At 35.6% G+C, this 15273-nt stretch overlaps 1 protein-coding gene across 3 annotated transcripts in view; it reads left to right on the top strand.

Moving 5' to 3' along the window:
* The window catches only part of ADGRV1 (adhesion G protein-coupled receptor V1), a 565868-nt gene that overhangs the window by 355817 nt on the left and 194778 nt on the right, over window positions 1–15273 (top strand). For all 3 annotated transcript variants that reach the window (XM_032276299.1, XM_032276290.1, XM_032276319.1), the window contains one exon: window positions 10603–10719. In XM_032276299.1, coding sequence (XP_032132190.1) covers window positions 10603–10719 — 117 coding nt within the window. The remainder of the gene's footprint in view (window positions 1–10602; window positions 10720–15273) is intronic.

Below are 15273 nucleotides of genomic sequence, written 5' to 3'. Positions count from 1 at the left end.
GAGACGGAGTTTCGCTCTTGTTACCCAGGCTGGAGTGCAATGGTGCGATCTCGGCTCACCGCAACCTCCGCCTCCTGGGTTCAGGCAATTCTCCTGCCTCAGCCTCCTGAGTAGCTGGGATTACAGGCACGCGCCACCATGTCCAGCTGATTTTTGGTAGTTTTAGTAGAGATGGGGTTTCACCGTGTTGACCAGGATGGTCTCGATCTCTTGACCTCGTGATCCACCAGCCTCGGCCTCCCAAAGTGCTGGGATTACAGGCGTGAGCCACCGCGCCCGGCTCAAAATATTTTTAACTGATAACTTATGAAGCAAAAAGAGCAATGTCTCAGTATATATTTCAAATAAATTTATTGTGCAATTTTGAAGTGACTGTAGATTCTAAATTGTATTCAGACCATGTATCAGTTGTATTCAGATTCTGGCCATGTATCCACTACCAAAATGAAAAAATGAACATGATTTTATTACAAGTTAATCATTCAACAACAGTAATAACAACAACAAAATCATCTAAAATCTGAATTTTCTGAATAATAACCCAGTACCACCAGCAAAATAGTAGAATACAAACCTCAGTGTGCTCTGTGTAAAGAATTTAATTATGTTCACTTCATATAGAGAGACTTTTTTGTTTCCACAGAATTTGTAACTGTCATTACAGAACTAAGAAATGTGACTTTGAAAATCTAAGTCTACATGTAAACATTTAGTTCAACCTTTGTAATATTCAAATGATCTTGATGTTTCAGCTTGATATTTCAGCCAGCCATTGCACTAGTTGTTCTTCCTTCAAATGAAAGGACTTTATGTACTTTTAGAGAATCTCCTATACAAACAGGAAGCATGAGTGTGTGGCTTTAGTGATTTTGGGAATACATACTAGCATCATTTTAAGTGGTTATTTTAGTGGTTAGAAACACTTTGGAGTCAGCAGACTTGGCTCAAGTCTTGAGTCTGTCATATCTTAGGTATAGCTTTGTGACATCAGTGGAAAGAGCTGTAATGTTAAGTAAGATGCTATCAATAACAGCAAATGTTAAGATTTGGTATTGACAGAATATTCCTGACACTTAAATATTCCCTTAAGGGACAGAGTAGAAACACTAGTGAAAAAGATGCTAGCCCAGGGAAAAAAACAAACAAGGAAAAAAAAACATGTGAGCACAAGGTAATGAAAAAAAGATGCAGCAAATGCAAGAAACTAAGTATGGCGTTATTCCAAGAGGAACGTGGTCCAGGCAAATCTCTACTCAGCATAATTAAGGAGGAAAAAAATATGGTAGTGTTTCCTTAGATCTGTGTCCTTGGTAAATGTATTTACTTTTATTAAGCCTCAGTTTCCTTCTCTATGAAATAAAAAAAAAGCACTGATCTCTAAATTGGATAGATTATTTAAAGATAAGATGAAGTAATATCTCTAGGGCCTTTAGCACAGTACCTGGCACATGAAAACCATTCATTAAATGATAACTATTATTATTACTACAGTTACTATTTCTTATAAAAATAAATTAGTACTTCTTTGGCTGTGTATCAGATGAAAAAAACTAGTCTTGGTATTAATGACTCATGAAGATGTTTCTCAGAAGATGGCTTTTTTTAAAAAAGAGAAAAAATAAAAGCATACTAAAATACCTCTATAAAAATTCTGTAGTGAGGGCTAATAATTTTTGCTTCCTTTTTTTACAAATTTCAACTGTAATATATATATATATTACATATATAGTATATATAACATAGTTTATACATATATAGTTAAACTATGTAATGTGTTTTACATATATAAATATACATATATTTATATTATATGTAAAATATATTTAGTATTTAGTATACATAACATAGTTTATACATATATAGTTTAATATGTAATATATATTACATATATCATACAAATTACATATATTACAAATATAGTTTAATATATGTAATATAGTTTAACCATATATGTAATATATTTTACATGTATATAAATATATGTCTCTCTCATATATATGTGTGTGTGTGTGTGTGTGTGTGTGTGTGTATATATATATATATATATATATAAAAAACCTTGTGAAGCCCCAGTATCTAAATCTATTTTAAAGATAATTAACCCTTGAAACAAAAATAATAGCCAAATAGTGTGAGGTTTACAGCATATATGAAAGTAGAATATTTGCCAGGAAATCAGGAGAGAAAATAATAAAGTATATTATTGTGAGGTTTTTATGCTATATATGAAGTGGTAGGGTACCAACCAATGTCTTTCATAAACATAGATGCAAACATTCTTAATACAATATTAGCCAATCAAAATGATAATATATCACAACAGAATGATAGCGATTCCAATAATGCAAGGATGACTTAAAATTCAAAAATTAATCAATGTAATTTACCATAATAACAAACTAAAATAGAAAATATTTTTTATTTGGAAGGCTGAAGCGGGTGTATTGCTTGAGCCTTGGGATTGTAAGACCAACCCAGGAAACATGGCAAAGTCCTGACTCTACAAAAAAAAAAGAAAAAATACCAAAATTAGCCAAGCTGGTGCACACCTGTAGTCCCAGCTACTTGGGAGGCTGAGCTGGGAGGATCGCTTGAGTCCACGAGGTTGAGGCTGCAATAAGCCAAAATTGTGCCACTGCACTACAGTACAATGGAGCCAGACCTTGTCTCAAAAAACAAACAAAAAAATGGAAAAAGAAAAAGAAAAGAAAAGAAATTTTTTGGATAATTTCAATGAGAAATAGAATTGACAAAATTTAATGTCAGTTTCCAATAAAACTCTCAGCCAACAGCAAAGTAAGAACAGAAAGAATGTTCTTAACCAGATAAAGGTATCTATGAAACTATGTAAGTAACATCATACTTGTATTAGCTTGTTAGGGCTGCCATAACAAAATAGCACAGACTGGGTGGCTTAAAGAACACAAGTGAATTTTCTCACAGTTTGGAAGCTAGAGTCTGAGTTGAAGGTGTCTGCAGGGTTGACTTCATTCTGAGGCCTCTCTCCTTGGCTTTAGGTGGCCATCATCTCCCTTTGTCTAAACGTGATCTTTCTTCTGTGCCTGTGGGTGTCTGTGTCCAAAATTTTCACCTCTTTTTAATGACACCATCATGTTGGATTAGGACTTACTCTAAAAGACCTCATCTCAACTTAATTACCTCTTTAAAAGCCTTATCTTCAAATACAGTTACATACTGAAGTACTGGAGGTTGGGACTTCAACATGTGAATTTGGAGAGGAAACAATTTAGCCCATAACAACACTTAATGCTGAAAGACTGAATGCATTCCCCCTAAAATTAGAAACAAAACAAGGATCTTCATTTTTGCCACCTCTATTTAATGGTGTGTGTGCATGTGTGTGTGTGCATATATTTTTCCCAGCAAGTACAATATGCAAGATAAGACAATTCATTCTAACTAAAACTTAAGTAAAACTGTTTATATAGAGATGACATGATCCTATACTTAAAACACAATGTTATCTACAAAACAGCTACTCAAAATAATGTGATTTCTGTAAGTTTACAGGGTACAAGATCAATATATAAAAGATCAATATAAAAATAAATTTTATTTTATGTGTCAGAAAGGAATAATCAAAAACTAAAATTTAATAAATATGAATTACAACAATATCAAACATATAAGATAATTAGGGATAAATCTTTTTTTTAATGTATGAAGGAGGTATATGTGGACAACTACAAAACACTGCTGAGAGAAACTAGAGAAGCCCTCAATAAATGGAGAAAGAAACTGTATTCATGAGATGTAAGAGTGAATATTGTTAATATGTCAATTCTCCCTAGATTGAGATTCAGCTTTCTTCTGTAGAAATTGATTACCTCATCATAAAAGTCACATGGAGGGCCGGGCGTGGTGGCTCACGCCTATAATCCCAGCACTTTGGGAGGCCGAGGCGGGTGGATCACGAGATCAAGAGATCGAGACCATCCTGGTCAACATGGTGAAACCCCATCTCTACTAAAAATACAGAAAATTAGCTGGGCATGGTGGTGCGTGCCTGTAATCCCAGCTACTCAGGAGGTTGAGGCAGGAGAATTGCCTGAACCCAGGTGGTGGAAGTTGCAGTGAGCCGAGATCATGCCATTGCACTCTAGCCTGGGTAACAAGAGCAAAACTCTGTCTCAAAAAAAAAAAAAAAAAAAAAAGTCACATGGAAAGGCAGATGACTTAAGAATAACCAAAACAACTAGGAAAAAGAATAAATTAGAACCTAACACTACCCTTTTCAAGAAATATAGCTACAGTTATCAAGATGATGTAGTATTGCTGTAAACCTAGACAAACAGATCAAGGGAACAGATTAGAGAGTCCAGAAATAGACCTCAGCATATATAGGCAAATACACAAAGGCAATTCACTGGAAGAAAGATGACAGTCTTTCAACAAATGATGCTGAAAAAAGATTGGTACATTATTCTGGAAAAATCTCAAAATAATTATGCTGAGTGAAATAAACTAGACACAAAAGAGCACATATGATTATATAAAATTTAATAAATGCAAACTAATGTGTTAGATCAGTGTATGCCTAGGGTTGTAGGGGAGGTGGTGGTGCAGGGAGGTACTACAAAGGGCACAAGAAAACTTTTGGGGCAGATGTGTGTGTTCATTATTTTAATTGTGATGATGGCCTCACAGGTGCAAAAATCACTTAGGTCAAATACTTTAAATATGCACCTTTATTGTGTCTGTCCATCATATGTCAATAAGCTGTTTTTTAAACAAACATCTACTATGTTCAAACTCATGATAGAATCTGTACAGAATTCTTTTTTACAAAATGTACTTTAAAATAATTATAGGACTGGATAAGATCAAATTGTTTTAAGAAATTGACAGTTTTCAAAGATATTAAAATTAATTTTATTTAAAAATTGAGATTTATAAGAAAATAAATTCTTTTTTTTTTTTTTTAAGATGGGGTTTCACCATCATGGCCAGGTTGGTCTTGAACTCCTGACCTCAGGTGATCCACCCACCTCAGCCTCCCAAAGTTCTAGGATTACAGGCGTGAGCCACCACACCTGGCGGTGAAAATAAATTCTTATCATAATAAAATCCTATTTTAAAAATCCAGAGGAGGTAAAGGTCGTTTATGGTTTAAAGGAATAACCAGGTATTTACAAATAGGGAAGTCTAGGGATCTGTCATGATCAGAGTAAGCAGGTAGAATTCCCAGGTATTCATGACAGAGGTCTACCACGTTTTGAAAGGTGAAATTCTAGATAAAAGGAAGAGGAAGAACAAAGGCAAGAGTCAGCACAGGAAGAAGTATGTCTAGGGAATAGCAGTAAATGCATTTGGATAGAATATTTGGTGTACAAAGGGTCTTATGGGAGATAAACTTAGGAAGAGAAAGTGGGGCACTTGGGACTTGGGTTTCCTCTCTGAAAATTTCTTTGAATTCCCACAAGCAGCGCTAATACTTTCAACTCTGCGTTCTCCTCATATTTTACTCAATACCCTGCTGCAATACTTGTCACATTTTATTGCATCTTGTGTCTAGCTTCACCCCTAATTAGGCACTCTTCTATCTGAAAGGACGTCATTTGCCTCATTATAAATGCTCAGTAACAAGGGATGTCCCACTTTAAAAAATGGAAAAGTCTAGGAAGCTGCCATGATCAGAGTAAGCAGGTAGAATTTGAACTAGTTTTGGCCTTAATGACTAGTTTTGGCCGGGCGTGGTGGCTCACGCCTGTCATCCCAGCACTTTGGGAGGCTGAGGTGGGCAGATCATGAGGTCAGAAAACCAAGACCATCCTGGCTAACATGGTGAAACCCTGTCTCTGCTAAAAATACAAAAAATTATCTGGGTGTGGTGGCATGCACTTGTCGTCCCAGCTACTCAGGAGAATCACTTGAAGCTGGGAGGCAGAGTTTGCATTGAGCCGAGATTGCATCACTGCACTCCAGCCTGGGTGACAGAATGAGACTCCGTTTCAAAAAAAAAAAAAAAAAAAAAAAGAAGGGGGTCTTTTCAAGAATAATTTTATAGGGAAAGGAGAGAGAGTATCCATAGTAAATTGAGGGAAGAGGGTATATATATTAAGGAGTACTGAGAATTGAGGTTTATAGGAAAACCAATATTTGTCATTATTTAGCCCAAGCAACAGAGACACGTGCTGCATATATAAGTTTTCTGAAAAAGCATTTACTCGTCATTTCCTTCATTGGCTGGCACAGCAGAGCTCTAAGCAATCAGAATAAACAGAGAATTTTTATAAGTCATTTTAAAAAGAGAATATCTCAGATATTTTGGGGGAAGAAATATATTTTTATTTTCTCTTTAGTTAAGTTGTATATATGTTATATCAAAATGGAATTGAGAATAGTATTCTGTTTGCTATTGACATTATATTCAATTGTCATTATGAGCCTGTGGTGGGCCATGGAGTAAAAGTAATTGAGAAACAGTGACACAGTCCCATCAGAGAGGGGACTGTGCTTGATTTAGCTTTGTAGGCAGTGGCCTGGTGTATAAGAAAGAATGCTAGTTCTGCAAATCAGGATGCCAGAATTTGAATCCCAATTTAACTTTAAAACTTGTTTAAGGACCTTTTAACATGTTAATTATCCCATAGTTCTTCCTTTGTTATTTATTTAATTGGGATAAAAACCATAATGGCTTCACGTCACTAATATGTGAGTTATACACAAAAGAACAAGATAAAATATGTAGCACCATGCTGGTATACAGCAGTTTTCTGCCTTCAGATACTTCCTCTTGCCTAGCACAATACTTTATGGATAGTGGATAATTAAGCATTCATTCATACTGAATAAATCAGAACAACTTAGAACCTTTGAAAAATTGCTTTTTTTCTGTTATCATGTTCCACTTAATGCTTTCAGAGAACTGACTGTGAACATAACCTTTTTTTCTAGTAATCTCTGTGTTTCAATAAAAAAACAATGATGAAACTCCATCTATTTTTAGGTTATGTATCCTTAAAAAAGAGACAGCTAACTATGCTGGGAAATTTTATTTATTTTGTTTACTTGATTTCATTTTATTTCTATCTTAAATTAAGTTAATGAAATGTTGAGTAGGCCTGGTCACATATAATACCTAGTTCTCCAAGTATTCTTTGCACATCCCTTTTATAGCAATGTGCATTGTGACAGCACAGCCTCCTCTTGCTGACTAATCTCCTGTACAGACAGAAGCAGTTCCCATAATTTAGATAATAATCTGGAACAACCTGCATGGTTTACAAAAGTAGATTTGTAACTGATCTTATAATTTAGAAAAGGAGATCAGAATATAATAAAATATGAAATCATACCTTAAGAATAGAATTTTGATTGTTAAAACCATTCTGAAAAGTAAATACAGTTTTAAACAAGAACCTATACTGATTTAGTTGCTTCAAAGAAAACATACTGAAAAAGAAAAGAATTATAAAAGTTAGCATATACTTATAAATAGTTTCATAGAATGCTTAAAGCTAAACATATTCAATTATAAATTGGATTACACTGTTTTATTACATAACGCCCTATTTATGTTGATTAGACCAAAACTACCAAGTAAACTTCAACACAATCCATATAATAGAATCTGAATTAGATAAGCTTGAATTTATTGTTAAGTACATTTATAAAGACTTTATGGAAATAGATGCACCTTTGTAAAAAGACAGAACTTGAAATGTTAAAATGATTTTTTTTAATCTTTTTGGTTTTTCTTTTTGTCTGTTTTTTGGTTTGTTTGTTTTGTTTTGTTTTTTGGCTAAACCATACCATAATCTTAAGTCATAGTTCCAGTGCTTAGTACATAGAAGGTGTTCAAGGAATAATTGTGGAATTTAGGAAGGTTTAGTTTATGACCTATAATAAAGGTCAGAATAAATGATAAAGTTAGACAATAAAGTCAAGGGAAATCTAAGCATAGTCTCTAATAATTCAAAAGCTATATGGTGGTGTGTTCTAGAAAGGTGAATTTGTGGGCTTAATTTTTTTTTTTTTTTTTTTTGAGACGGAGTTTCACTCTTGTTACCCAGGCTGGTGCAATGGCGCGATCTCGGCTCACCGCAACCTCCGCCTCCTGGGTTCAGGCAATTCTCCTGCCTCAACCTCCTCAGTAGCTGGGATTACAGGCACGCGCCACCATGCCCAGCTAATGTTTTGTATTTTTAGTAGAGACGGGGTTTCACCATGTTGACCAGGATGGTCTCGATCTCTTGACCTCGTGATCCACCCGCCTCTTCCTCCCAAAGTGCTGGGATTACAAACTTGAGCCACCGCGCCCGGCCTGTGGGCTTAATTGTTTAAGGGAACTTATTTGTACCAGATTGCCAGAAAATAATGTTACATAAATTTCTATTTTCTGCTTTAAATGCTGGCATGCATCATTTTTAATAGTGTGTTTTACAAATGTACCAAATCCAGGGCTAAGTAAATAGAAAGTTGAATCAAGGCCGGGCGCGGGTGGCTCACGCCTATAATCCCAGCACTTTGGGAGGCCAAGGCGGGTGGATCACGAGGTCAAGAGATCGAGACCATCCTGGTCAACATGGTGAAACCCTGTCTCTACTAAAAATACAAAAATTAGCTGGGCATGGTGGTGTGCACCTGTAGTCCCAGCTACTTGGGAGGCTGAGGCAGGAGAATTGCTTGAACTCAGGGGGCGGAGGTTGCGATGAGCTGAGATCACACCATTGCACTTTAGCCTGGGTAACAAGAGTGAAACTCTGTCTCAAAAAAAAAAAAAGAAAGAAAGAAAGAAAGTTGAATCAAGGTACTTCTCATTTTAAAAATTATTCTGGAGTCCTGGAGTAGAAAGGGATTTTAGAGTTGATTTTTTTCCAACTTCCTTCTATTATTGATGATGGAATTATAAGGAGAAAATGACTTGTTCAGTGTCCATAGCTTAAAAAAAAAGAATATTTTCATTCTGTATTTGATCAGGTACAGAAGGTACTCAATGAATAATTTGTGAGAAGAAAGAGTCACTTCAGCATGACATGAGATACATATTGCAGATTAATTTACAGTTAATATCAATTATATTATTGGTAATTTATAATTATTAATAATAGATTAATTTTTAATTAGCATGTTGGGCTTTATGCAGTTGACTGAAGAATAAGGTTAAGGTGCATCTTCCATTGTGAAATTGAGATGCTGGGAACATACAAAGTGTCACTGAAGATCCTAGCAAATTTACCACAGGGATGCTGCCCTACCAATACACTTGAGCAGAAATTTTCAAGGGGAGTTGAGGGACGTGTCCTTGATAACAAGAGGATTGGGAGGTGTATATTTCACTTGAAATTTAAACAACTTTTTGTCCCATGGTCTTATTTGTTTTTGAGCATATTATTTATTTTTTTAAATAAAGTCAAATGGTATTAAAGGCATTCATGTTTTCTTTTTGGAAGTTGAGAGGTTTTAAGGCATAAGTGAATTCATTTTCTCCTCTGTCCTTTTGGAATAAATCATTCATTCTTTTAATAATAAACGTTTATGGATCACCTCTATATTCCAGGCACAGTGGTAGCCCCTGAAAGTATAGTCAAAAAGTTGATTCCTGTCTGTAAGGGAGAGCCAGAGTTTATTCACTGAGAATTTATAGGACAATATTATTGCTCCAAGTTTTCTCCTGCCATCTACACTCATCATTGCAATATTTGACATGGTAGTCATTTATTGGAGAAAACACAAAAGGATAGAAATCACAGTCTTTCACTTAATTTGCTCATTTACTCAGCAAGTATTACTGAGTACCTGCCATGTGCTAGGTGCCTGGGTTACATTAGTGAGTAAAACAGTCATACATTAGTGAGTAAAACAGTCAACAATCCTGTCTTTGCAGGGATTATGTTTTAGGGGGTAAGACTAACAGCCCAAAAAAAAAAATTACAGAGCATGTTAGAAGGTGATGTGTGCTCGTTTAAAAAATAGAAAGAGAGAGAGAGAGAGAGAGACAGACAGAGAGAGAGAGAAAGTAGAGTTAGCGGAAGTATGTGTGTGAGAAGGAAATTAAAAAGCAGGGTGCAATTTTAAATACTGTGGTCAAGAGAGGCCTCCTTGTGACTTTTGAACAAAGGCTCAAAGACACTCGAAATAAAAATCCAAAGATTAGGATAATCATAGAATTTGAATTTTTTAAACTCATTTTAAGTCTGTTTTGTTATCTATGTTACTTCCTGGCAAGAGGCTGCAGGTGTTGGTAAAGTCAAAGATTTTATTACTCTTTCTTTTCTCTCCCATTAGCTTTGATTTATACAAAGAGTGGTATTTCCACTATTTTCTACTTAGCTAAAATAAATGTATTTCATGGGATTTTTGTCTGGCAATAAGAACAGATTTACTTTGAGAATTTTTTCGAGAGCCTAGAGCAACATGTAGCATAATTTCATATCATTCATTATTTCTTAGAAATATAAAAATCCATATATTGCCATTTTTAGAATGACTCTTAGTTGTATCAGTTTGGGCAACAGGTCAACTTACTTTCCCGTTGAATCGCTGAGTCATAGATTTAGATAAGAAAGCCGTTTACTTTCTTAATATTCTTCATCAATTTTAGCATATTTTAAAAATAGAAGTATCTGTTTCTTACAGATTCTGTTTCTGGCGTCTGCATATACAAGTCCCCAACTCAGCGAGGAGAGCTGCTCAGCTATGGCTGCTGTCACACATTACCTGTATCTTTGCCAGTTTAGCTGGATGCTCATTCAGGTTGGTACCTCATTCCCTCTCCCCGCCCCTTTCATCTTTTAATGAATCTGGGTGGAGTGGTCTTAATATCTGCTACTCTGTACTGAAGTCGAAGTAATTCCATATATCCATCAGTGCATTCTCAGGATATAAATGCAAACAAACAAACAAAAAATACACCCTGTAAGCTGTACAACATTAGAGAGCATTGTGAGTTTGAAGAAATTATGGAAATCTAGTAGGATTGGAAACACGGGAGTGGTTAGAGATGAGGTCTGCAATGTGAGTCCTATAAAGCACAGTAGGAAATTCGAACATTTTTTCTGGAAAAAGTAACAGAATGATTTTAAGCCAAGGAGTGACATGATAAAATTTAGATTTTTTAGTGTCTTGTTTGTAGTGAATTCAAGACAGGAAAGAGTGTCTAGGAGAACCTATTAAGCAGATTTAGCTGTAGCCACAGGGAAATCATGGTAGCGTGAACTAGAGAGGTAGCAGTAGAAGCAAAGGGAAGTAGACTGCTTTGGAGATTTATTAAAATGAGAACTATAGGATGTGGAGCTTGGTTCTGAGGAATGCAGAAGGTGGAACCCAGGATGCTTCCCAAATTTCTGGCCTGTGTATGTGGTGGGTAGCGGTAGCTGAAGTTATGAACACTGGACAATGGGGAAGAGCTCTTGAGTCTCGTTTGGGACATGCTGAATGTGAAGCGCCTATGAGACTTCCAGTGGGAACTTTTAGGAAAGGGGGATACATGAAGCTAAAGCTCAGAAGAGAGGCCTGCACTTTAGAAATGTCTGGGGAAGTTATTGGCTTAGAGTTGGAAAATGGAGCCATTGGTTTGGAAGTGATTACTTGAGGAGAAGGTATAGAGTGAGACCAGCAGAGTCCTAGCATACTCACCCGAGGAGCTAGTAAATGTTGGGGGAGAAATTTCAATTCTCCTTTTCATACTAAAATCCCAAATTCTCTCCATTATTCTATGCTGATTTGGTTGATAAAGAGGCCAAAGTGAGAGGAGGACGCAGTATATATCACTAATTAAATGGCTCAACTGAAATGCTGCCTTTGATAATGCATTCTACGTAATGGTATTGTTAAGATTTTCATGTAACACAGTGTTTCCGAGTATGCATGTGAACTATTTTATGAAGACAGATGCATTCAGGCCCTTGCATATTCTTTTATCTTGTTAAAGAAGAAGGTTGTGGGACTTGATTATGTAGCAACAGTGAAATAATGATAAAAGGAGGAAGAAAGTGAGGTGGTGATATTATGAGAGAATACGACACAGGCTCAAGGAAGTGTTGTTGTTTTCTCCAGTATGATATGATAGTGGGGGCTGAAGAAGAGAACTGAGCTACTTAACTAATAGAACTAGTTGAAACAAGTGGCACCCTGGATCTGGGCTTGAATTCCACCTTTCCACTATCTGTGTAACCTTAGTCAAGCTATTAACTCTCTCCAATATTTGGTTCTAAATCCTCATATAGGGATAATAATTCCTAACTCATAGAATTATTATTAATATTATACAGTTCTTGGAGCAGTTCTAGTCATGGAAAATTTATGGTGTTTTCAAGCTCCCCCCCCAAAAAAATTTACAAGTAAAAGTAAATTTAAACCATATAACATAAAACTTACATATCTGCTGAAATTAGAATAACATTTGCAAGATTTTCTGATTGTCAAATTCTTTAAGAGTTTATCTTAATTAAACTTTTCAAAATGTGCCCTATTCATGTTGTTATCTATCTGTCTGGATTGAGGTCCCCAGTGCTATGCTGAAGGTCTTGGTCCATGTCCCTGACCTATTCAGAATTTTTGATTCATGACTTGGATGAAAACACAGGAAATTGCTTATCAGCTATGCACGTGATACAGAACTAAAAGGACAGCTGCAACAGAGCTACCTGCATTAAGATTACAGGTAGAGCCAATAAAGAGAAACTGTACTGTGATAAGTTAAAAACTAGAGTGAAAGAGACATCATCTGATGGAAGTTAATGTAAATTACCCAAAATTATAATTTAACATAAACTCAACAGCAGTCAAATAGCTGACCAGAACACTTAACAATAGTAGCTACGGTAACTACAAAAACAACACACACCTAGGTTGCATTGATAGCGGTATGGAAGCAGACATGGTTTACACTGTAATCTATAAAATTCAGACTATTTTGGGACCCAGCAACCACTCTCATGGGTCATGTTTCAGCAGGAACATTAAATATCCAATGAGAAGTTGGAAAACAACCAATCTAAGAAACTTTGAGGCAGCTGGACATAACTAACCTGGAAAGAATTTAGGAAGGTGTGATGGCTGTCTACAAATACCGAAAAGGCTACTACAGGAAAGGGTGGACTGTGTAGCTCCATTTGGCAGAACCAGAGCAAATGGGTCAAAAAGTAGGGAAGGAAATTTTTGATTCAGGTTAGGAATTTTCATAGCCAGTAAAACTCTCAAAGTTGAAAAGACTTTTCCAAAAGTAGAGTGAATTCAATCACTGAAATATATTGAGAGGGAAAAGACCAACTTTCAAACATGTTTTAGATGGATTTCCTGCTTTCAGGGAGCATTAGACAAAATCATATATAAGATTTCACCCAAGTTCATGAAGATTGGTGTATTCTACATCTCTTCTTCGAGTTAGGTAAATATGATTGTGGCTGATTCACATTTAGTAGACCGGTTAGATTTCTGAATAGTGAATGGCTTAGGGAAACTATTTAAAGTACCAGTGAAGTTTAATGTATTTCAGATGGTACACCACACATTTTTCATGGTTTGTGGTGTGACCACAAGGGACAAAGTCAATAAGTTCTGAATTCTAGTTAGATTACTTTTAATGAATTATTTTATGATCAGAGGTTGTCACTGCACCAACCTACATTTTCCCATTTATAAAATAGTGACTGCTAAAATCTGTTTTTTTCTAAAATCCATTTAAAAAACATTGTATAGAAGGTTAGACTGTTATTAGTTCAATTCTATTCGTTGAATTGGGATAATTTTTTACTTTAATGACTCTACTTCATATTTTTTTTTAGTAACATAGGAGAGAATGTGACACTACATATGACTGTGCATAGCTTATAATGACAATACATTAATCATTAATTCGTAATTATGGGGCTAAACATGTCAGAATTGTTCATGTTTATTTTTATCTGCATCATATCTTCAGTCTTAGAATAAATACATTTAAATGACTTTATCTTGAAGATTATTTTACTTTTATATCCTATGCTTTCAGTACCTTATGGTAAAGTTAGATTGTATTTTAGAATATTAGGATAAGTTTTATTGGTAAACAAGTTACATAAACTCTCTGAGCATAGTTTCTTATTTGAAAACTTAAGCTGTAATAACAGTACCTCTCTTTACAAACTGTGAAAAGATAAAATGAGTTAACATATAGAATGAGCTTGAAATGGTGTCTGGGATACCATTGTACAGACTGCGTACTCTGTACACATTTACCAATATTATTTGTTAATATGTTAAATGCAAATCAAAACCACATTGAGATACCATCTTATGCCAGTTAGAAGGGTGATCATTAAAAAATCTGGAGACAAAAGATGCTGGAGAGGATGTGGAGAAATAGGAACACTTTTACACTGTTGGTGGGAGTGTAAACTAGTTCAACCATTGTGGAAGACAGTGGTGATTCCTCAAGGACCTAGAAATAGAAAATTCCATTTGACCCAGCAATCCTATTACTGGGGATATATCCAAAGGACTGTAAGTCGTTCTATTATAAAGACACATGCACATGTATGTTCATTGTGGCACTGTTTACAATAGCAAAGACATGGAACCAACCCAAACGTCCATCCATGATAGACTGGACAAGGAAAATGTGGCACATATACGCCATGGACTACTACGCAGCCATAAAAAAAGTTGAGTTTGTGTCCTTTATAGGGACATGGATGAATCTGGAAACCATTCTCAGCAAACTGACACAAGAACAGAAAATCAAACACCACATGTTCTCACTCATAGGCAGGTGTTGAACAATGATAACACATGGACATGGAGGGGAGCATCACACACTGGGGTCTGTTGTGGGGGACTAGGGGAGGGACAGCAGGGGGTAGGGAGGTTGGGAAGGGATAACATGGAGAGAAATGCCAGATATAGGTGACAGGGGGATGGAGGCAAACCACATTGCTATGTATGTACCTATGCAACAATCCTGCATGATCTACACATGTACCCCAGAACCTAAAGTACTATATATATATATATATATATAAAAGATAATATGTTGTGGCTAAAATTTCATACATTTAAAAACATCTTGCATATTCTGCTTTTCCAATATAATTTATATGTTGTTTTAAATGGAAGAGAATAAGCTTCATGTAGTGGAAAGAGGTCTGATTTTGAGTCTGGACACTAACTAGCTGCAAAGCTTTAGCAAGCTGGGGAACCTTTGACCTCTTATTAAAGTAGATGCATGGCTCATAGCAGGCTCCATAAATAACAGCCTTGCCACTGTTTCTCCAGGCTTCCCTCCTATTTTTTTTTCTCTTTTTTTTTAATTGCATTTTAGGTTTGGGG

Source organism: Sapajus apella, unplaced genomic scaffold (assembly GCF_009761245.1).
Source record: "Sapajus apella isolate SASKATOON/1434 unplaced genomic scaffold, GSC_monkey_1.0 scaffold1, whole genome shotgun sequence".
NCBI classification, from domain to species: domain Eukaryota; kingdom Metazoa; phylum Chordata; class Mammalia; order Primates; family Cebidae; genus Sapajus; species Sapajus apella.
Note: the sequence above shows the minus strand (reverse complement) of the source record. Positions and strands in the feature narration are given on the sequence as shown.